At 51.6% G+C, this 24,067-nt stretch overlaps 1 protein-coding gene across 3 annotated transcripts in view; it reads right to left on the bottom strand.

The window, feature by feature from the left end:
* ITGB4 (integrin subunit beta 4) overlaps nucleotides 1–20,889 on the bottom strand; it is a 113,456-nt gene extending 92,567 nt beyond the window's left edge. The window contains exon 1 of one of the 3 annotated variants that reach the window (XM_032967112.2): nucleotides 19,901–20,889. In XM_032967112.2, the coding sequence (XP_032823003.1) occupies nucleotides 19,901–20,037 (137 nt within the window). In that variant the 5' untranslated portion in view covers nucleotides 20,038–20,889. The remainder of the gene's footprint in view (nucleotides 1–19,900) is intronic. The other 2 variants (XM_032967115.2, XM_032967116.2) reach the window with 2 other exon arrangements.
* Nucleotides 20,890–24,067: the final 3,178 nt, after the last annotated feature.

Genomic DNA, 24,067 nt, shown 5'->3' with positions numbered 1-24,067 from the left:
TGGGGGACTCAACAGTACCCTGTCGCCCAGGGGGCCCACACAATCTTAATCCCGCCCTGGGTGTGCATGTTGAACTTATTTAACGCCGCACGTGGCCGACCCGTGCGCGTCGACGGAGGTGGCTTTTGACGCGCGTCTGTGACGCGGACTCGCGCCCGTTGATTCGGATCGCCCCACCGCCTGCCCACACACGGCACAAGGAGGGGGAGGCGGAGCCACCACCCACGGGATGTGATGACGACGAGGATGATGATGATGGGTGCTGGAGTCACAACAGCAAGGTTGGAGGTCTGCCACCCGTGCGTCCGTGCAGCGGTGGGGCGCTGCGCACCCGGCGACGCGAGTTCGATTCCCGCTCAGGGCCAACACCCAGTGACGATTATCTGAACCGGTCCTGGGCCTCCCGTAGGTCGACTCAGCCTTAAATGAATGCTTGCTGCGGTGTGTAGTAAACATCGCCACTAGGGAGACAAAGACGGCCGGGCGTGGTGCTGGCCACCCACCCCCTCGTGTGCCGTTCCGGCCTTCAAAGGTGCTCGCTAACAGCACTTTCCCCAACAGTCTGTTAAGTTTATACGGGGGGTCTTTGTCTTTGGTGGGGGTCGTGGTACGGCAATGGGGAGCGATGGAGCAGTAGTTAGCGCTCTGGTCTGTGAAACCCAGCGGGCCTGAGTTCGATTCCCGCTCACGGCTAACAACAAAGTCAACTCAGCCTTAAATGAGTACCTGGTGCAGTGTGTAAACATGAGCACTGGGGAGACAAAGGTGGCCGAGGGTGGTGATGGCCACCCCCCACACACGCTTGCGTGTCATCAGAATATTTATACTGGAGGAATCTAATGAGCTATGAAGCTCTTTTTCACAGATGTCCAGGAGGGGCGGGTCGGAACGTTCCAACAACAAACAAAACAAAAACACGATAGGAGTGCAAAGTATAGGAAAGGTAAACAAATCACTTTAATATATACAAGTAAAACTAAACTATGTTTGTATCTGACCAGATAAAGCCCACCGAGCTATTCGCTTCTGTTTCAGATTATTATGGCAATTAAAGTAATCGGAAAGGACTAACGCAGGACAATGACGCGCGTTTACCTATTCCGGAAGATCCATAGCCAGCGAAAAGAAATGGGAAGCACCTGCGGGGCTTTGAATTGGGAGGAGAGAGGCAATAATTGGCCCGTGGTACGACGTGACCACAATCATGGCATCGCTGCACGTCTTGGACTCAATGTGGCTCAGAAGCGACCTGACCACAAATAGTCGATCACAAACAGCACTTGTCCTAACAGCCTGTGGAGGCTACCTGGGGGGGGGGGGGTCTTTGTCTTTGCTACGCCGCTTGGTGGGTGGTGGGGTGTGAATAACGTTAAAGAAACGAGAGGAAGATCGCCCGCATCATGCAGGAGCCATGGCTGGCCCACTGCGCGACGCAGAGGCTGGCGTGGCTCGGCCAAGTTGCGAAACTCAGCGCGGCAGAGACAGCTCCATTCAACCTGTGGCGTGGGTGGATCCTGCGGCTTGAATTATTCCACATGCCGACTAAAGCCGGATGAAGGGCAAACTTCCGAGTTACTGTGATGGGATTTTGTCGTTGTGGAGTTATTGGCGACCAGCGTATGTGGTGGTTCCGACAGGCAGACTTTGCGCAGGGAGCATTGGTGGCTATACTATGCTGATGAGTCCTAGCAAGAACGAAACCGGCCTACAGTTGTCCGTCTCTGTCTCACTGATGCCCGTCAGACGGTAACATTTGCTCCAAAAAAATAATTGATGGTGACTTCAGAAAACTGTTGATGGTCTTTGGAAAATGCTTCTTGTTCACGCGTTTGTGTGTATTGTTTCATAATCCCGTAAGTGTCCCGTCCCAAATTGAGTTAGGATTTGCGAACACCCATTGCAGTAACGATAACAATAATCTCCATCATCTGGAGAGAAGCATAACAATTAAGATTAGTAATGACAGAGGCTTTAGTCTTTCAAAGGGAAACAACTTTAAATACAAAACCCTTACATCCTCTGATGGGGGGGGGGGGGGGGTTAACGGATTGATCTGTGACTGGAGATTTTGCGGTGCGGAGATGAGCGTGTCGATTAACCGTGTAATATTGGCTGTGTAAAGCGTCTGGAGATCAGGTTGTATTTAAATGCGATGTAAACAAAATATTGCTCTTCTTAATTCTTAATCTCAGGATACAATAATTACATTTCGTGTTAGAGAATCGATGTTTTGTGGGCTTAGAAATGGGACAGGATATATTTATGTTTTCAAATTTGCCGTTTACAATTTTCAATTCTGACTTTTATGTAAGTGGCGTTTGTGTTCGGGTGGCCGGAATTTATTTGTACCGAGATCTGGTACCGGTATTGTGTTCAACGAGGCTGACTAAGAAATATATCCGGGTTTGGTTTGTGAAAGGGGTGACAACTCTAGCTCTGAAACTCAAATATCAACAATGAAACATAACAGTCGAAAGAGTGGCGTATCGTTGCACTCCGAGGTATAAGGAATATCAGTAAGCACTTGAAAGGTACCTTTTTCTTTAAAGTGCCTCTTTTAGCCTGCTTCTCTGAGCCTCAGGCATAAACACTGAACCATAAAAAAGTACCCATCTACACCAGCAATGTCCGCCATGTTGGCAACAGGCCCACACACGCACAGTGCGGGGCTACATCTGCCAGAGGCAGATTTCACGAAGGTGACCGAGGTTTTTAAACGTGGCTTTTCATGACTTTTAACTTTGAATAAAATAAATCTGAAGAGGTGGCTCAGAGACCAGAGCACTGAGATGGCAATGCTGTGGTTCTGGGTTCCAATTTGGGTTTCAATCAGCCGTGATTTCAATCAACCGTGATTGAAACCAGGTTCTCAAGTGTGGTGAGCTGATGGTGTCGGTCCGATCACCAGTGACTCACATAGAGACGCAGAGGCTCACGTGGCCCGGCTTGTGATTGAGCCAGGGGTTTACAAGTGTACACAAAGTTTTCATGTGAAACTTTGGTTTTGCAGCTCGTTTAAAAAATAAATAAATCCCAGCTCTCAGAATAAAACAAATCAAGTTTGGCTGTCATGCGATAAATACCAGTCCTCTGTCAAGCATGGCAGGCGGTAGAGTGCTGCTCCCGAGTGTGGATAAGAGGTCACTTGAAGGGACCTCCTGTACACCAGGCGAGGCAGTCAGATGCTGACTGCCTCGCCAGGTATACAGGAGGTCGTGGGTTCCATCCCAACCCTGACGCCTGCTGCTGTATATTTAGAGTTTCCATCTTCTCGTGTGGATTTTTCTCCGGGTCCTCCGACTTTCCTCTTCACATTCAGAATCAACATCACGCGTTTAGAGTTTTTCGCGGCTAGAAATGTCCAGACGATAAGCCGCTTCGTTGAGCTATCATTTGTGGCGAGGTCACCTACTAAAAAAAGAGCTATAGAGCTCGCTCAGTGGGACCTTACCTGGTCAAATAATAATTCGCTTCACTCATTAATTCCTCCACCCATGATGAGGATTTGATCTCCCGGACTGTTTTATTGTATCCACTCTGTGTTTAGCCACCACGCGGCAGGTCACAACACTTTTCTCATCGCTTCTTCCCTTTGCAATTATCCCCCAATGTCTCTTGTTACAAGTTCTTGCAATAATCCTTGCTCCATCCAAGAAACGTTACTGTAAATACTGCATTATCATACGAGGCACCGGGAAATAGCACACGCCACAAACTTGTGCCCTGTGTCAATTAAGGTTTTACAAATCTGGTCCCAAACACAAAGATCCTCCGTATAACCTTAACAGACTGTTGTAGCAAGTGCTGTCAGCGAGCATCTATGAAGGCCGAAACGGCACACGACGGGATGGGCGGCCGGCACCACGCCCGGCCGCCTTTGTCTCCCCAATGGCGATGTTTTTACACACCGCACTAGATGCTAATTTGAGGCTGAGTCGACCTAGGGGAGGCCCAGGACCGGTTCAGATAATCGTCACCGGTATTGACCGTGAGCGGGAATCAAACTCGAGTCGCCGGGTTTGTAGCGCAGCGCTAACCGCTGCACCACCGCTCCCCAGTCCCTCACGCACACGCCGAGCGGTTTAAGTAAGCTTGACTGCTGATGAGACATTGAATGTGGAAACCGGCCTAGAGTTTGCGTGTGTTAAAGCAAACATATTTCTGACCAAGGCCGTGTGGCCAATGGGATGTAAAAAAAAAACAAGATTGATTTTTTTTACGCGGAGGGAGAGATTTCCGAAGGAGGAGCATTATGTGCCAATTAAATTTGTCACCGGATTATAAGACCCACCCCAAACATTTGATCTGCAATACAAGGTGGGAAAGTGCGTCTTACAATCTGGAGAATAGGTATAACCCGAGTATGTATAACTCTTAAAGACGGTCGCGGAATCGCGCACGAATAGACGCGCTTCTGCGGCCGTCCGGAACGCTCTTCCGTCCGATATTAGAAAGCCACTGGAGCTATGTACTTTTAAATCATCTCGATTGAGAACTTATTTCTATTGAAATGCCTTTTTGTGTTCAGTTTGTTGTCCTTCCCCATGCACCTCCGTCACAGCGCGGTGCGAAAGACGTTCAAACATAAATACATAATCTGTTACACCTTCGAAATTACATTGAACAACACACGCACAAATTTGCAAACGCGTGCACAAAAAGCTCTCAGCCTTGTCCAGACCACCAGCGTCAAACGAACTGTGAAGCTGTGCACATCTCTCGCGTGTCGTTGCACCTATTTCGTTTTCCTGGCAGCACTTCACGTGGCTGTCGTGTGATGGATGTTCGGATGTTCTCGTCAAATTGACAGCTTTGAACCCCCTGACAGTCTTTTGGGGCCTTTTGTTGTTGGTGGAGGGGGGGGGGGGGCTGGGGGACTTTTAACGTGATTTAACAATAAACACACACGCGCATATAATATAAATAATTTTAGAAGAACAGTCCGTTCGCTGAGCGGTCCACCGGAGGAATGTCGACATGTCTGCGTGCTGTCTGCGCGCACGGGCTAAGGTGGCACACCCTCTCTGCGTGCTTGTGGTTCGCGCGAGAATTCATTCGGGGCCAGAGCGGGCTGTGCAGGGCAGCTCTGGCCCTGTCTGGTCTGGGCCCCCGCCCCTCCTCCTACCCCCCGGGGGGTGGGGGCTGACGGCGTTGGCGGGGGGTGCGGACCCACGAGGGGACGACGTGGGCGCACATTCCTTCCCCACCCACCTTCTCCACCCACCTTCTCCACCCACCTTCTCCACCCACCTTCCCCACCCACCTTCTCCACCCACCTTCTCCACCCACCTTCTCCACCCACCTTCCCCACCCACCTTCCCCACCCACCTTCTCCACCCACCTTCCCCACCCACCTTTCCCACCCACCTTCCCCACCCACCTTCCCCACCCACCTTTCCCACCCACCTTCTCCACCCACCTTCCCCACCCACCTTCCCCACCCACCTTCTCCACCCACCTTCCCCACCCACCTTCCCCACCCACCTTCTCCACCCACCTTCCCCACCCACCTTCCCCACCCACCTTCTCCACCCACCTTCCCCACCCACCTTCCCCACCCACCTTCTCCACCCACCTTCCCCACCCACCTTCCCCACCCACCTTCTCCACCCACCTTCCCCACCCACTTTCCCCACCCACCTTCTCCACCCACCTTCCCCACCCACCTTCCCCACCCACCTTCCACCCCCACCTTCCCCACCCACCTTCCCCACCCACCTTCCCCACCCACCTTCCACCCCTACCTTCCCCACCCACCTTCCCCACCCACCTTCCACCCCCACCTTCCCCACCCACCTTCCCCACCCACCTTCCACCCCCACCTTCCACCCCCACCTTCCTCACCCACCTTCCCCACCCACCTTCTCCACCCACCTTCCCCACCCACCTTCCCCACCCACCTTCCACCCCCACCTTCTCCACCCACCTTCCACCCCCACCTTCCCCACCCACCTTCCCCACCCACCTTCCACCCCCACCTTCCCCACCCACCTTCCCCACCCACCTTCCCCACCCACCTTCCCCACCCACCTCCATGGCAACTGCGGCCGCAGCCTTCACGTGGCCACGGTGAGCACGGGCAGGGATCTCGGCGTGACCGCTCGCTAGGAGGTGATGGAGCCTCCCCAGTGCCGCATGAAGCGATTGCGGGGCCTCTAGCATATGATGTTATAAAGGGGCCCTAGATATTAAAAAAACACGTAAATATTAAAACACATAAATGTTTAACTTGCATAGTCAAGTAATTGTATTTTTCATTTGCTATACAGCCAGATAATACGACAAACCGCTAACCTTAAACACCCAGTCGTCGTTCAGAAAAGTTGAAGGCGGTATAGTACTATAGTAATAGAGCAAGTGCAGAATCACTGGACCGGAGTTGATAGCTTGAAAGCGTTTAGCGCGGGGCCCTTGAAAGTGCGGGGCTCGTAGCTACTACTACATATGTAACATATGTAGTAGTAGCTACAGATGTAGTAGCAGCTACATATGTAGTAGCAGCTACATATATGTAGTAGCAGCTACATATATGTAGCTGCTACAGCATATGTAGCTACTTGTGCTACTAGGAGAATCCGGCACTGTGCCTCCCACTGCCCCCCACCGTGTGAGAGTAACGCTCACAAAAGTAATCCCTGCTCAGATGAGCTGTTGAGACGGTGACCATCTGCCGTTCACAACCCTGAGCCATGACGGTGGGAATTCCACACTCATATGGCGGGTGAGGTTGGGTCGAGGCGGTAAACGTGGAACATCGTGCCGCACTCCTCTCTCGAGCACCGCACCTCCCATCAGCACGGTTGGCTACATGCGGAGCGAGCGAAGTTCACGCGTACGTACATACGATGCAGTTTGCTGTTGTTGCGGTTTTGGGTTGGATCACGTAAAATGTGTCGTACACCCACCTCCACCCGACACAGCAGCCGATCGGTGAGGTTTGTCACGTGGACAAAACGTGCCAAACTATTCTTGGTTATTTCGGTAAAGTCACGTAGAAGGGAAATAATAAAATAATAAAAAATGCAACATAATAAAATTCTCACGACGTTTCGGCCACAACGCAAGCAGCCGTCATCAGGTGAAGAAACAGAGCTGTCGGAAAGACAGCGTCTTAATGAGCGTCTTAACGCTGTCGAAACAGAGCTGTCTTTCTGACAGCTCTGTTTCTTCACCTGAGGACGGCTGCTTGCGTTGTGGCCGAAACGTCGTGAGAATTTTTATATATTATGTTTTCATTTTTATTATTTTATTAATTCCCTTCTACGTGTCTATACCGAAAGAACCAAGAATATGAATCCGTGCAGTCACGAAAGCTGTAAATCGAAATTAAACGTGCCAAACTAGTTTAATGCCAAATTCGTTTTCCTGATTCGGCACCACCGGTTGTGTGTCGGGAGTTCGGCATCGTACGTGCATATAATGGTCGGCTGTGGCAGCAAGAGGTCAGCAGGCGAAGTTTGACCCCGCGCAGTCGCCGTGACTCGACGATGCCCTGGGTAGAGCCGAGGCAACGGAGCGCGACTCGCACGTTCAAAGCGCCGCGTCAAGGCGGCGTTGCATTCCTGTCGCGCGGTGCCTTGGGTGACCGTGCTAAAGCGCCTTGTTTACTGAAACTGGAAAGTGCCTCCAGTCCATTGGGTTGTTCCTTGGCATTGCAGAGCAGGTGGATAAACGTTCTACTGTACGTGGCCGCTTACCAATGTGCAGCTGCCACGCTTCGTTTGGTTTTAAAACAAAACGAAGCGTGGCCAACTTTTACAAGGTGTCCCGCCCCCCCTTGCCACCGCGTACACATCTGCACCCATCGGTAGGGCAACGTCTCAGCGCCAGGGCAGTCGAAGGTAGTTCCTGCTGCGCGTGGACGCAATGGCCAATTCCAGCAGTGACTGTTTGGCTTCTTGCTCGAGGAGACCGGACAACCCAGAGACAACTCACGGATGCGAGAAGGGAGTGGTGACATTCAAAGCCCACGCACGGAGAGATTCAGGAGCTTCCATTTCCTGCGTGGCCACCTCGAAGCCATTGATAAAACCGCCCCTCCGATAAAGCGTGGTTGGTCACGTGCGGTGTGAGCCAAGTTCAATGCACGTACATAGAGACCCAACAGACTCACGCAGGGACTCACCGTCTCGCATAGAGACCCAACAGACTCACACAGGGACTCACCGACTAACATAGAGACCCAACATACTCACACAGGGACTCACACATGCTCACATAGAGACCCAACAGACTCACACAGGGACTCACCGACTCACATAGAGACCCAACAGACTCACGCAGGGACTCACCGACTCGCATAGAGACCCAACAGACTCACACAGGGACTCACCGACTCACATAGAGACCCAACATTCTCACACAGGGACTCACCGACTCGCATAGAGACCCAACAGACTCACACAGGGACTCACCGACTCACATAGAGACCCAACAGACTCACACAGGGACTCACACAGGCTCACATAGAGACCCAACAGACTCACACAGGGACTCACCGACTCGCATAGAGACCCAACAGACTCACACAGGGACTCACACAGGCTCACATAGAGACCCAACAGACTCACACAGGGACTCACCGACTCGCATAGAGACCCAACAGACTCACACAGGGACTCACCGACTCACATAGAGACCCAACACAATCACACAGGGACTCACACAGGTTCACATAGAGACCCAACAGACTCACACAGGGACTCACTGACTCACATAGAGACCCAACAGACTCACACAGGGACTCACCGACTCACATAGAGACCCAACACACTCACACAGGGACTCACACAGGCACACATAGAGACCCAACAGACTCACACAGGGACTCACCGACTCACATAGACACTCCCAACACACTCACACAGGGACTCACACAGGCTCACATAGAGACCCAACAGACTCACACAGGGACTCACACAGGGTCACATAGAGACCCAACAGACTCACACAGGGACTCACACAGGCTCACATAGAGACCCAACAGACTCACACAGGGACTCACCGACTCACATAGAGACCCAACAGACTCACACAGGGACTCACACAGGGTCACATAGAGACCCAACAGACTCACACAGGGACTCACCGACTCGCATAGAGACCCAACACACTCACACAGGGACTCACCGACTCACATAGAGACCCAACAGACTCACACAGGGACTCACCGACTCGCATAGAGACCCAACAGACTCACACAGGGACTCACCGACTCACATAGAGACCCAACAGACTCACACAGGGACTCACCGACTCACATAGAGACCCAACAGACTCAGGTAGGGACTCACACAGGCACACATAGAGACCCAACAGACTCACACAGGGACTCACCGACTCACATAGAGACCCAACAGACCCACGTAGGGACTCACACAGGCACACATAGAGACCCAACAGACTCACACAAACACCCACATACTTGTAGAGACCCATCGACTCACACAGAGGCGCACAGACTCACATAGACTGAAAACCCTGGATTGAAAACGAATTTCTTTCCAACTGATTTTTTTGTGTTTCGTTTGTTGCCCTTCCTCCCGTACCTCTGACTAGCACGGTTGGCTATGTACGATGCGAAATAAGTCAAAAATACGTTCAAAACCCCAACAACTCTCGCCACTCCCACACACAATCTCAATTCACGCACTAACCAGGCTCAAGCATGCAGGAATTGCTAATTCAAAACGTTATCCCGAGGGGATATGTAGACGTGTAACACCCTCCCACCCCACCCCACTGGGGTATGGCAACTGAAGGTACGAGATGAGCCACGGTAAATCCACGCGCCGTTAAACCGCAACCCTCCTTGGTTGTCACTGTTGCTCAACAAACTGTCCGTGTGTCTGTCTCTAACATAGCCGCATCTCTAAAACAAAGCCGGCACGCGGCCCTTGGACGAGCAATCGAAGTTTGATGTGGCATTCACACCGATCGGGTCATCTGTGAAGTTTAGTTTCCATGACAGCAATATACCGGAATAAGGATCAACCATAATAGAGGTTGTTTTGTTAAGGTTAGATCGCGTAGGTATAAATGTTGTGTCGTTAAACCGGCCACCACCCGACACAGACAATTAATTAGGGTTTGTAACGTAAACAAAACGTGCCAATTCGTTTCTAGTTCAGCACACCGGTGTGTTGGAGAGTTAGCCCACAACATTTATATTTACACGCTCTAACTCCCAAAAAAACCCTCTTTCATGGATTATATTGGTCGCGAAAGCCTACTGCGTGTTAAACAGAAGGATAAACATTAAACCTAAAAATAAATCGCGGCTGCTAAGGACAGGACCAAAACGGCCAGCAACAGACAGCACGATTGAACGTGTAAAAGAAAAGCAGTGAATTCGTTTCTTAAACTGAGTGAGGTTATTGTGCAAGGACTTGGCACAAGAGACGATGGGAGGGAATTTCAAAGTCGAGCGGTGCGAGAGGGGAGTGGCACAAGAAAGAGTGTTGTGGCCTGCGGTGTGGTCTATATACCGTTTGTTGAACTTCCTTTGCACCGTACGTAGCCAAGCGTGCTAATCGGAGCTGCGGGAGATAGTCAACAAACTAAACACAAAAAGCAGTGCTAAAGCAATTAGTTTTCTATTTACATGTAAAAGTGTACATAGCTCCCAGTGGCTTCCTAATATCGGAAGGAAGAGCGCTCCAGACGGCCGCAGAAGCGCATCTGAAAGCGCCGCGCGATGCGGTGACCACCGTCTTTGTTCGATGGTTCACCAAAAAGCCGCTGCTGCTGCTGCGAAGATGACCGGAGTTTGCGTGATGGTTTATGCTCTTTTACGAGATTGGCAAGGCGTTGTGGTTCATTTGTTGGCAAGCACTTTGTGCGTGTAATGAGTGGTGGTTGAATAACGGTGTTTAATCAGCACTTGGATACGAGCAACATCTGAAGGTGCTTCTTTATACAATCAGGAAAATTCAAGCCACCAAGTTAATGAAAATTAAATTAAATATTTTCAAAAGAGCAACGTGGGATAATAAAATGAAAATGGACGCACACACTTCTGGGGAGCAACAGCCACAAGCGTCCAGAACGGACAAAATCGAAGGAAAAGTTACATATCACAACAGGGATGAAAGAACGATGCAGTCCATCATCCACACACCCAACCGCCACCATCGCCATCTCGTACAGCGTCAACCACTCCAACCACTCCAAGCTCACCAACCCACGCACCACTTCCTCAGCAAGCACCCCACCCCACCCCAGTCCACCCCAGCCCACCGCACCTCAGCCCACCCCAGCCCACACCACGCCACCCCACCCCAGCCCAGCCCACACCACCACAGCCCACCCCACCCCAGCTCACCCCAGCCCAGCCCACCTCACCCCAGCCCACACCACCCCAGCCCACCCCAGCCCAGCCCAGCCCACCCCAGCCCACCACCACCACAGCCCACCCCACCCCAGCCCACCCCACCCCAGCCCACCCCACCCCAGCCCACACCACCCCAGCCCACCCCACCCCACCCCAGCCCACACCACTCCACCCCACACAACCCCACACCACCCCAGCCCACCCCACCCCAGCCCACCCCACCCCAGCCCACACCACCCCAGCCCACCCCACCACAGTCCACCCCACCCCAGCCCACACCACCCCAGCCCATTCCACTCCACCCCACCCCAGCCCACCCCACCCCAGCCCACACCACCCCAGCCCAGCCCAGCCCACACCACCCCAGCCCACACCAGCCCAGCCCACACCACCCCAGCCCACACCACCCCAGCCCACCCCACCCCAGCCCACACCACCCCAGCCCAGCCCACACCACCCCAGCCCACCCCACCCCAGGAACAGTGTCAACGGTTGTTCAGTGACTGCTCAACGCCTCCCAACTTTCACAGCCGTGAGCGGTAAAGTGGAGCGGTTTAGCGCGCTGCCACCCGAGTTCGATCCCCGCTCACGGCCAACACGGGTGACGATTATTTGAACAACTGGGCCTCACCTAGGTCGACTCAGCCTCAAAATGAGTACCTGGTGCGGCGTGCCAACATCGCCAGTGGGGAGACAAAGGTAGCCGGGCGTGATGCCTTCATAGCTGCTCACTCACAGCACTTGCCCAACAATCCGTGAAGGCTACACGGGAGATCTTTGTCTTTGCAGCTATTGGCGACCGCGTGGACACCAAGAAGTCCGCCACACGCGAGGGCCGAGTGGTACCACTGGCAGCTGAAACCTGGACTCGAACCCAGGCTCTCAGCGGTCGCCAGCCCGGCAACCCGACGTTACCAAGCGATGCAACAATAAAACACAGCAACATCTGATTTTAAAAAATATATATATTTTACAAATCAACATCCCTGTCACCTCATTCGCTCCATCCCCCCCCCACCTCCATTACACACCTCACATCCATCAATAAGTATATTGCAGGATGTAAGTAAGTATATTATGCATTCCAGATTTGTGTGAGTGGCGTTTGCATTCGCTTGGATGCAACGCCGTGGCAATGCATTGGCGGTGCTGCAACACCGCGCAACGCACAGGGGGTGGGTGGTGGGTCAGAGGCGGTCTGCGACGCGAGTTGACGACGCCCTGCGGGTGAGGAGGGTGGTTTTTTTTTTATATGCCCCGCACAAGTGACCCACGGCTGCCTTTGAGAAGCGAAGACGCCGTCTCTCGTGACATTTGCTGGCTGTGAGGGGGGGAGGAGGAGCAGAGGCAAAGCCGCGTGCGGTGATGTGGGGCCCAGCGGTGGCTGGCAGTTTTTTCCGCTGTTACTTGTAACTAAACTAACAACTAATTTAATTATATTTTGATTTAAAGCTTTCGTGACTGCAGGGATTCATATTCTTGGTTCTTTCGGTAAAGTCACCACGTAGAAGGGAAGCAATAAAATAAAAAAAAACAATAAAATTCTCACGACGTTTCGACTGCAACACAAGCAGTCATCATCAGGTGTGAAAACCACAACAAGAAAATGTTATTGTTTTATATTTTTTATTATTTTATTGTTTCCCTTCTACGTGACTTTACAGAATGAACCAAGCATATATAATTAAGTTATATTTATTATTTTATTTTGCCAGGTAAAGTCCCATTGATCCCTGGCTATCACAAATGATAGCTCAACAAAGTGGCTTATCACGTGGACTTTTTTTGTTGCAGCCAAATAACTCTGAACGCGTGGTGATGTTGATTCTAATTGTGGAGGGAAAAATCGGGAGGACCCGGAGAAAAATCCACGCGACCACGAGGAGAGAGACACGCAAACTCCAAATACACAGCAGCAGGCGTCAGGGTCGTGATGGAACCCACGAACTCCTGTATACCAGGCGAGGTTGTTCACATTTCATAGCCATCGTGATGATGATGATGAGAGAGAGACACACACCAACTCCAAATATACAGCAGCAGGCGTCAGGGTCGTGATGGAACCCACGACCTCCTGTATACCAGGCGAGGTTGTTCACATTTCATAGCCATCGTGATAATGATGATGAGAGACAGACACACACCAACTCCAAATATACAGCAGCAGGCGTCAGGGTCGTGATCGAACCCACGACCTCCTGTACACCAGGTGAGGTTGTTCACATCTCATAGCCACCGTGATGATGATGAGAGAGAGACACGCAAACTCCAAATACACAGCAGCAGGCGTCAGGGTCGTGATGGAACCCACGACCTCCTGTATACCAGGCGAGGTAGTCAACATCTCAGTCACCGTGGTGATGATGATGAGAGAGAGAGACACACACACACTCCAAATATACAGCAGGCGTCCGGGTCGTGATCGGACCCACGACCTCCTGTATACCGGGCGAGGTAGTTAACGTCTCAGCCACCGTGGCTCGCCTCTCTGTGCACAGTTGAGGCAGGCAGGCAAGGAGGGAGACCACACAAAGGACCCTTTCATGCCACAGCCAAAAAAAAAGAGTGGAGCTGATGCGTTCGTTCTTTTGTGTCCCTTTTCAGGACCCGTTGCCCATGGCCACGCAGATACTCGACCCCCCCCCCCCTCCCACCTCTCCCCGCTCGCATTCATCGGCCAGAGACGAGCCCACGAACAGTTCAGCGCAGCGGTGGCCGTGCTGAGCGGGGGTCGAGGGAGACGCGACATCTCGGCCGCGTAGTGACGTTTCACAGCGCCGCCCTCCGCTCGGGAACAATTTGCGCCGAGTTGGGCATTCGGCGGGTAACTTGCGGGAGCGCCGCTGGGATTACTCTCGCTTGGGCTCGCCTCTTGTTGCTCCCACGCATTCACACAACTTCTTTACAACTTGGGGAGGTGGTGGGTGGGGGGGGGTGTCACTGTCAACGGTTAAGAGACCGGCCGTCATGTCTTCATGACCGTTGCCGACTCGGCGACTGGCGCATGGATCGTTTTAACGGTAGCCCCTCGTTTAAAAACAAAAAAAATGTTTATGCATATTTACACAGGAATAACTGCGGCGAAGATGAATTCACGGCGAGCACAAACATTCTCGCAGGTCGGCAACACGTTCCTGGTGCCAAACGTGCGTGCGAATTCATGCCTTAATTGTCGCAGTTTTGTAATTTTCAAATATTAAATTCTGCCTGTTGTTTATTACGTGAATGGTGGCAGAGTGGTTAGCGCATTGCACACTTCTTCTGCACTATTCACCCCACCCCCTCCCCCAGGCGGCGTAGCAAAGGCAAAGACCCCCCAGGTAGCCTACACAGGCTGTTGGGGCAAGTGCTGTTAGCGATCACCTATTAAAGCTACCATTTGTGGCCAGGTCGCTTCCGAATAGCTCAGTGGGATTAACCTGGTAAAGTAAAAAGTTTAGTTTTACTTGTCTATAAGTTGAATTGATTTGTATACCTTTCCAAAACGTATTGTTTGTTGTTGTAACGTTCTTACCCGCCCCTACCGGACATCTGTGAAAAACGAGCTTTATAGCTCATCGGATTCCTCCAGTATAAATAAATATTGTGATTCTGAATCGTGGCTCCAAAGTCAGTGCTGAGAGATCTGATCTGATCCTCGGACTCACCTGGAATTGACCCACACTGACCGAGGTGCTGAAATGTGGTCACCCAGGATAAACATGAAAGTTGCCAATTGATCTCGTTTTGTTTAAGGACATACATTTTTTAAAAGTACATTGCACAGGCTGACAATAAGACTGCTGAGTTAATGTTCACCCCCCTGGCTTTTATTGCCTAATCTCTTTGTTTTCTGAACGAGTTCTGATACTGAATTCGTAACTGAAAGGTCGCAAGTTCAAATCCGGGTTAAGGGTCAACACAGCCCATCACCTGTCTGGAATTGATAAAAACAAGTACTACTTTGGCTACTGGAGCCACTGGACAGTGGTGTTTCTATGTAAAAAATGGGGGGGGGGGGGGGCATGCCGTGGGAATGTGGAATTTTCACCATTGGTTCGGGATACTATCCCACTCAACCGAAAAGGGGCACAATTTGTGTTGAGCAGATGGACTGCGCGTGTGTGGCTTGGCAAAGAATATCGGTCAACATGAAAACACGTAAACTGTTACTGCCCAAGATACAGAGCCCTGGAGACAGGAACGCTTCTGCGTGCAGAGGAAAAGCTGTAACTCTCTCCAACCAAAAAAGTGGCTCAACAACATTGTCAGTGGCCGACAAGCTGATGATCCGATCCAATAAGGGGGCCTCGTTGTACTGGTTTGCCAGCTTGTGGAACGCGCGTTCAGAAACAACAAAGACCCCCCGTATAGCCTCATCCGACGATTTGGGCAAGTGCTGTTAGCAAGCACCTATGAAGATCAGCACGGCACACGAGGGGGTGTTGGCCAGCACCACGCCAGGCCGCCTTTGTCTCTCTCGGGGCGATATGTCCACACCAAACTAGGTACACATTTAAGGTTGTGTCAATCTACGGGAGGCCCAGGATCGGTTCAGATAATCGTCGCTGGTCAAGGATATACATGCAGACGCCACACGTTGGTGTGCCATTTGCTAGAGTTGCCAGCTGTCCTGGTATGGCTCGGATCATCCTCTGTTGGGGGTAGCTGTACTGCGAAATCTGCCATTCTTCCAACGACAATAACATTATCGATTCATGGCAGTTGCGATAAAGCAACACCACTCAAGACAATATATTTACGTGTAGTTCTATATTATTCTGGTCATTGTGAGATACAGTATTCTTCTTCCCATGATATGTCCCGGTTTTTTTTATTGTCGTTGGTACCATAGGGGGCAACCCGAACCGCTCACACCCACGCGCTCACGGTCTAAAGGCACGCACGCTAACAGCGCCGGTAGGCGGTGCAACGTTATCTTGGAAATACATTTAAGAATACTCCTTCTTTGAAAGAATTTAATTGCCACTTTTGCCAAAAAAAACGAAACAGACATCGTTGCTGGCAAGCTGCGTTGCAAATTCCGGAGTGATTGGTTCAGGTTTTTTTCTTAATTTTTTATGAGAATCTGTTTTATGTCCCCCTATGAATGAACGCACGCAGGTGACTTTGACACAATTTTTAATGGGGCATAGCAATAACTAACCGGTGGGCTCGCTTAGTAATTGCCCAAAGGTGATTACAGACAGATCAGTAAACAAATAAGCACTCAAGATCGTGTGCGTACATCAGGCAAGGTGTCCTCTTGACCAATGCTGCTACTAAACAGCAGGGTTTGTTGAAACAGGCAAATGCTGGGCAAGATGAAATTTTTTTTCTTTATTTTTAGTTCTCTCACCGGCGCAGTTCGGGCTAAAAGCACCCGGCCGTGCAAACTCTCAGGAGCTGTGCAGGGTTGAGACGCAACCCTATTGCGGGACACGTGACCGCCAGGGCTTGCCAGGTGTTGTAGTCGAGGTGGCTGCAAAGTGACGACAGCAAAATGTCAGGAAATGACAGCGTGAGATGTCACCCCCTCTAATTTGTATGCACCCTGCATGTTGACTGTACCATATGGAAGCTGAGAAGTGCATAGTAGCAGAAGCATACAGACATTGATGGGATGCTAACCAACGGTCTGGATTAACATTGGAGCCATTCAAATTACAAGCTGCTACCAGTGGACGTCATGTACAAATAGAGAGGAGCGCAGAGCTTGGACAATTGTTGGCGTCGGACCTACCGCGTGGCTACCTCCCAGCTTGTCTGTGGCTCCTCGCGCCTCCAAGTCGATGGAGAGCAACCGGACGCCGTGCGTGTTGCCAGCTGGCGTGTTGCCAGCTGAGAACACACACACACTGTTTAAATACTCACTAAACAGCGTCAAACAGTATGCGCTGGGTCACCTCCGATTAGCACTTGTCGGCGACGTACGGCGCAAAAGAAGTTCAGTAGTACGCAACAGCCCTTCGAAATTTAACTGCGCTCGGTCAAACCGCCGCATCGGCACTGATAGGGGTTGACAGGTATGTAGTGCTGAGTGTAGTGTATAGTAGTGTAGTGTATAGTAGTGTATGGTGTAGTGTATAGTGTAGTGTATAGTAGTGTAGTGTATAGTAGTGTAGTGTATAGTGGTGTAGCGTATAGTGTAGTGTATAGTGTAGTGTATAGTGTAGTGTATAGTAGCACAGCTGTCAACTCATTCGGATTACCCCGCATTCTTGTACAGAGGAATTGAGTTTTCAGGTCCATACGGCGTGCAGCCGTTTCAATACGGGCAACAATTTTTTTTTTTTAAATGTGTTTTCTATTTGTTTGCGTTTCTCTCTTGTGATGGAGACTTTGTAGGATGAACATTGAGATTTATAAGGGGGGGGCACGGGGTGACCAATAAGGTCTGCATTGGTCTGTAATCAGGCAGGGGCACTGATCGGGGGTTGACGGGTGTGGGATTAGCGCCGCAGGGACGCGTCTGCACGACAACATCCCTGCTGCTGCTGCTGCGCCTGTGACGAACTCGCATTGGCCGCACGCGCCGGGCTACGAGTCTCAACGAGACTTTGAGCTTCGCTCCTCTCCCTCCCTCCTCCTCTCTCTTCTTTTTACGATCAGAGGAAACAAGAAGATGCTCGGTGCAGTCGGCACCACTTTGCTTCGTTCATCATTTCGGGGTTTTTTGTTTTTCCCATGCTTTGCTTTATGTGTCCCCCCCCCCCAACACTTTTTAAATGCTCTCGCAGCTCGAGTGTGGGGAGTGCGCGTGCTCGTTGGGGTTTCCGGGGGGCTTTGACCGCGCATGAAAGTAGCCGTCCCCAGGTCGACAAAAACAAAACGAAGATCAAAAATCCCCCGTGTAGCCTTAGCAGAGTGTTGGGGCAAGTGCTGGCAGCGAGTAGCAGCTATGAAGGTCGGCACGGGCACACAAGGGGGTGGGTGGCCAGCACTACGCCCGGTCGCCTTTGTCTCCCCAGTGGCGATGTTTACACATTGCACCAGGTACTCATTTGAGGCTGAGTATATCTAGGGGAGGCCCAGGACCGGTTCGGATATTCGTCACCGGTGTTGGCCGTGAGCGGGTCGCCAGGTTTGTAGCGCAGCGCGCTGACCGCTACACTACCCAGGTCGACATCCCGCCACCACCACCCCCTAACACCACCACCACCCCCTAACACCACCCCCCACCACCACCCCCACCATCCCCTAACACCACCACCACCCCCCACCACCACCACCCCCCACCACCACCACCCCCCACCACCACCCCCCACCACCACCCCCTAACACCACCACCACCACCACCACCCCCACCACCACCACCCCCTAACACCACCGCCACCCCCCACCACCCCCTAACACCACCACCACCACCACCCCCCACCACCACCACCCCCACCCCCACTACCCCCTAACACCACCACCCCCCACCACCCCCACCACCCCCCCACCACCCCCTAACACCACCACCCCCACCACCCCCTAACACCACCACTCGAGTGTTTCGCCCCGTGCAGGAGTCGGTTTCACGGCGGTTGTTACACTGAAAATAAAATAAAAAAACTTTTAAAAACCCCGTGCGTGTTGAGTGTGAAAGGCAGCTTTGTTATTAATCTTCTTTACTTCGGCAATGTTGAGCATTGAGAATGCGAGGCGTTTGAACGGCAGAGGTGACGCAGCGTCTTTTAGACACCCGTCTCTGAAACCGGCGACCAAAGTTCGCTTATGAAAAATAAGAAGAGGTTTTACCCTCTTGGGCAATGAAACAGGAGCTGTGTTAAGATGTTCAGACACCCAATAGAAACATTTTGCAAGGAATCAAGGGACTGCATTAACCACACGCAGTACTCGTGGTGAACATGCAAACAAAACATGCTCTCATCATGTATTGCATTGTCTTTGAAACTGATTGTTCTCTACACCAGACAACCTTCTTCATGGCATAGTCTCACCAGTGTCAGCCCAGAGAGCGAACAGTACAAAGACAATGCACGCATCATATCATTTATACCTCGGGGTGAGCAGCCATATCATGGGATCTTTTTGCCAGTATCAAAAATAAGAATAGGTTTCACCCTTCATGGCGATAATAAGTTCGCTTACTGGCCATGGATAACGTCCGTGGCGAGTGATGCCCGAACGAGCCTTAGGCAACTCAATCACACCAACCCACGCTGACCAGCATGGGGAAGTATGGTCAAACAATCCCCGTGACTGAGCTGGAACGGAGAGGCCTTCAACCATCAGTGGATCGACACAATCCGCTTTGAAATTGGTGACCCAATTTATATTCCCAGCCATAGCGAAAGTAATTTGTGACATCTGAACCTCAGTCCTGCACCCATCTTCACCAACCCCATTGTCGATATTTCGTTTGAGTAAGGCTTCATCCAGCAGTGTGTTGACAAGCGTGTGAACAGACCCATTCGGGCTATTCCACACACATCAACTCATTCGTGAAACTATTTAATGTGGCATAGCCAAGGCAGCAGGCTCGCCTGGGTGTGCGCCGATTGCAGCGGTGACGTTGAGCCGGCGTTGGCCATCGGTGGCGTAGCATTGCCAGGCGCGCGTGGAAGTGCAGCGACAGCTTACCCTCTCCAGCCGGGGTCGTTCATCCTCCTCGGGGACCTGCCGCCGCGAGGGGCCCACTCGCCCCCCGGGGCAGCCCCACGTGACCGACCGTTCACAATCATCCCCCGTCTCGCAAGCGTTATTACCGGACTTAACATTGTTGGTTTGCGTAATTCCCTCCTGACCTGAACCCCGTCCGTCAGTGGTCCTGACGTTCCGCTGGTTTTTTTTTTAATCTCATTTGCCGTTTGTTACTACAGTGCGTTTGTTTCTGCCAGATGTCGCTCAACTTTTGTGCAGTTGTCCGTCGACGTCGAGGTGCCACTGCGCAGGATTTTCGCGGTTGTGCCTCGTGGGGCTCTCCGCAGCCGTCAAGCGCAGCGCTCCGATCGGAGTTTTAGGATTGTACCGCGTGCTTTTCCAGCACGATCGCCGACGCTCCTGAATAAGCTCCCACCGAGCACCTTGAGGAAGAAAAAAATAACGTGGCGCGAAACGTCGGACACCGCGCCGAACGACACGCGGCGCGACCATAAAACGCATTGTGGAACCGTACGAAGTGCCACAAAGTGGAATGTTCTTTGGCAGTCTGAGCTGGTGTGTCTCGAGTCGAGGCTGGTGAACTTCAGTGTGGTGACAGGCAGTGAGAGACGTGTAATTATTGCTACATCAGCCCCATCTGTCGGAGCCGCTTGGACATTTCACAGTTTAAAAAAAGGATACGTGAGCGCCGCTTAACGATAAGTGACGATTTCTATTGCACGGTAACATGTCAAGCCATTATCACAAGCTGCTAACATTGGAGCTATCGTATCATGTGCAGTATAGCGAGATGGATTGTTGCATCAGCAGACGAAGAGAGACATCGACGACTAGGGGAGGCCTGCAGCTAGAAGTGCCATGGTCATGGGTAACGTAAGTCTGTTGAACTTCTTTCGCACCGTACGTAGCCGACCGTGCTCATCGGAGGTGCGGGGGAAGGACGACAAACTACATACAAAAAGCAGTTTTAAAGAAATTATTTTTCAATGTAGATTTTAAAGCGCATAGCTCCAGTGGCTTCGTAATATCGCAAGAGCGTTCAAGACGGCCGCAGAAGCGCATCGGAAAGGATGCGGTGCAGTGATCGTCTTTGTTCGATGCTCCGAGGATGATCGGGGTTCACGTGATGGTTTATGTTCCGTGACGAGAAGAGTTTTTGTGTGTGTGTGTTCTGCCCGGTTTCACTACAAAAACTAAAATAACGTGATCACAACAAAGCGAGGACACATCACACTCCCACCCGGTAGTACCCGGACCGCAGTCACGCACGTAAAGCAATGTGTGTGGGTGGCCGTCAAAGAATAATATTCTTCCGTGACACTGTCTGGTAATCGTCAGGACTTTACAACAGCAATCGTGCTCATTGTTGGAAGGCCGACGAGTTCCGTACGCCTCTTGGGCAACGGCAATTGGTCCCAGCGACTGCCGAAGTTGCTTTCAGACGCACCAAAACAACCGGCCAACACAGGTGTGAGGCGGTGGCCCATCATCGCATGCCGTGCAGGCAGGAATCCTTTGCTTGCTGAAAAATGTCACTTTCCTGGCACGGCCACGTGTCCACGAGGGCTCTCTACCCATTGCTGTGCCATGGCATTCGCTCGTCCCAAAAGGTCCCTCTGCTTGAATAAAGCCATCCACCGCCCACTGGAGTGCAACGCATAAAACAGCGCGGGGGTAACAAAAACAATAAAACATCTGTCCTTTTATCAACAGTTCGGCGGTACGCAGCTCCCCCGCTACAAGCGTTACGTTTTCAAATCTTGTATTTGCGAAATCCACTCCAGCAGCGGGTGGCTCTTGGTGCGAATCCACGTCGGGTGGCTCTGTGCAAAGTACGCGTACGCTCGAGCTCAACGCATTGTTTTTGTTGCTGTGGAAACTTCCATTCACTATCCTGTGCGAATAAACGCTCGTCGAGTCTTGAAGCGCACAAACGGGTCCCTGTGAATTATGACCAAGCAACCTTTAGTTGTCGAATTTTAAATGCGCGTAGCCACCTTGAAATACTTTGCGCGTAAGACAAGAGCAGTTTCCTGCAGTCGTGATTTTTTTTCCTACCTACGTGACTTTACCGAAAGAGCCAGAGTATAAAGTTTCCTGCAGATTTGGATGGCAGACGCCTGTCGTCACCCAGACGCCTGCTGTCACCCAGACGCCTGCTGTCATCCAGTGGCGTCCGTGGAGTCGTGGACGAGTCACTGTTGCGCGTGCGACCCCTGCTGGCTTGAGCTGCTAGGGGCACCTGCGACACAGTGCAACGAACCCGACCCGTGCCACCGTTCTGAGCGTCATCGTGATTTAATTGCTAAACTAGAAACTGGTGTATGCACCCACCAGGTATGATGGGCTTTTTGGTCGTACCATCCGGCTGTGCAAGTGAGTGAATCACCCCACCGGATTGGATCATTGATGGTGGAGGTTGACTGTGGTGGTTTACTGTGGTGTGCAGTGGTTGACTGTGGTGGCTGGCTGTGGTGGTTGACTGTGGTGGCAGTGGTTAACTGTGGTGGCTGGCTGTGGTAGTTGACTGCGGTGGCAGTGGTTGGCTGTGGTGGTTGACTGTGGTGGCAGTGGTTCACTGTGGTGGCAGTGGTTGAATGTGGTGGCTGAATATGGTGGCAGTGGTTGACTGTGGTAGATAACTGTGGTGAGTAGTTGACTGGTGGTTGAATGTGGTGACAGTGGTTGACTGTGGTGGTTGAATGTGCAAGCAGTGGTTGACTGTGGTGAGTAGTTGACTGTGGTGGTTAACTGTGGTGACAGTGGTTGACTGTGGTGGTTGAATGTGGTGGCAGTGGTTGACTGTGGTGGTTGACTGTGGTGACAGTGGTTGACTGTGGTGGTTGAATGTGGTGACAGTGGTTGACTGTGGTGGTTGAATGTGGTGACAGTGGTTGACTGTGGTGGCAGTGGTTGATTGTGGTGGTTGAATGTGGTGGTTGAATGTGGTGACAGTGGTTGACTGTGGTGGCAGTGGTTGACTGTGGTGATTGAATATGGTGGCAGTGGTTGACTGTGGTGGTTGAATGTGGTGGTTGAATGTGGTGACAGTGGTTGACTGTGGTGGTTGACTGTGGTGACAGTGGTTGACTGTGGTGGTTGAATATGGTGGTTGAATGTGGTGACAGTGGTTGACTGTGGTGGTTAACTGTGGTGGCAGTGGTTGACTGTGGTGGTTGAATGTGGTGGTTGAATGTGGTGACAGTGGTTGAATGTGGTGGTTGAATGTGGTGGTTGAATGTGGTGACAGTGGTTGACTGTGGTGGTTAACTGTGGTGGCAGTGGTTGACTGTGGTGGTTGAATGTGGTGGTTGAATGTGGTGACAGTGGTTGACTGTGGTGGTTGAATGCGGTGGCAGTGGTTGACTGGTGGCAGTGGTTGACTGTTCACGATCGAGAGGAGTCTCACCATCTGAGCGACAGGAGGCAAGCAAGGGGTCTGCTGCCTGGTCACAAATGAGACTTGGATTCTGACCCTCCAGTACCTTGCAACGCCAGCTGTCAAGAATGTGAAATGTAGTTTGGAAGCCAAAACAACGTGGCATGTGGTATGTCCACATGCTTCCAAAAACACTTTGGGGAGCTATGCGAAGCACCTCCCAACAGTGGGTGTCCAATAAAGGACTCACAAAAAATAACACACTTTACACATTCATCAATAACACTGCCTCAAAAGAAAAGGTGACGTTTCGGGTAATGGCCATCTTCATAACACACGTATACGATGATCTGGTGCAGCTTCAAGGCTGTTTCTGGGCCAGCGGAATCCGGTTCCAAGTATCCACAGAAGCGAGGTACGAATCAATGTGCAGAATCTCACAGCACAGCGAAGCCGTGTCTCTCTAGACTCTCTATGCACTATGAAGGGCCATTGCCCGAAACGTCACCGTTCATAGTTTCCCTTTTAAAGCCACAGTTGTTATTGACGAATGCGTTGAGCGTTTTTCGTTGACTGCGCCTGTACATATGTATGCTGAACTTCTTTCTTGCAGTACATAGTCAACCACGCTAATCGGAGGTGCGGTGTATGTATGCTTAATGCGTGTATGTTGAGCTTCTTTCGCACCGCACGTAGCCAACAGCGCTAAACGGAGGTGCGGTGTGCGCCGCTGCCGGACGAAGCATCACCAAAGTTTGTTTCATCCA

Source organism: Petromyzon marinus, chromosome 37, assembly GCF_048934315.1.
Source record: "Petromyzon marinus isolate PM22_M1 ecotype Great Lakes invasive population chromosome 37, UKy_Petmar_22M1.pri1.0, whole genome shotgun sequence".
Classification (NCBI taxonomy): Eukaryota; Metazoa; Chordata; class Hyperoartia; order Petromyzontiformes; family Petromyzontidae; genus Petromyzon; species Petromyzon marinus.
Note: the sequence above shows the minus strand (reverse complement) of the source record. Positions and strands in the feature narration are given on the sequence as shown.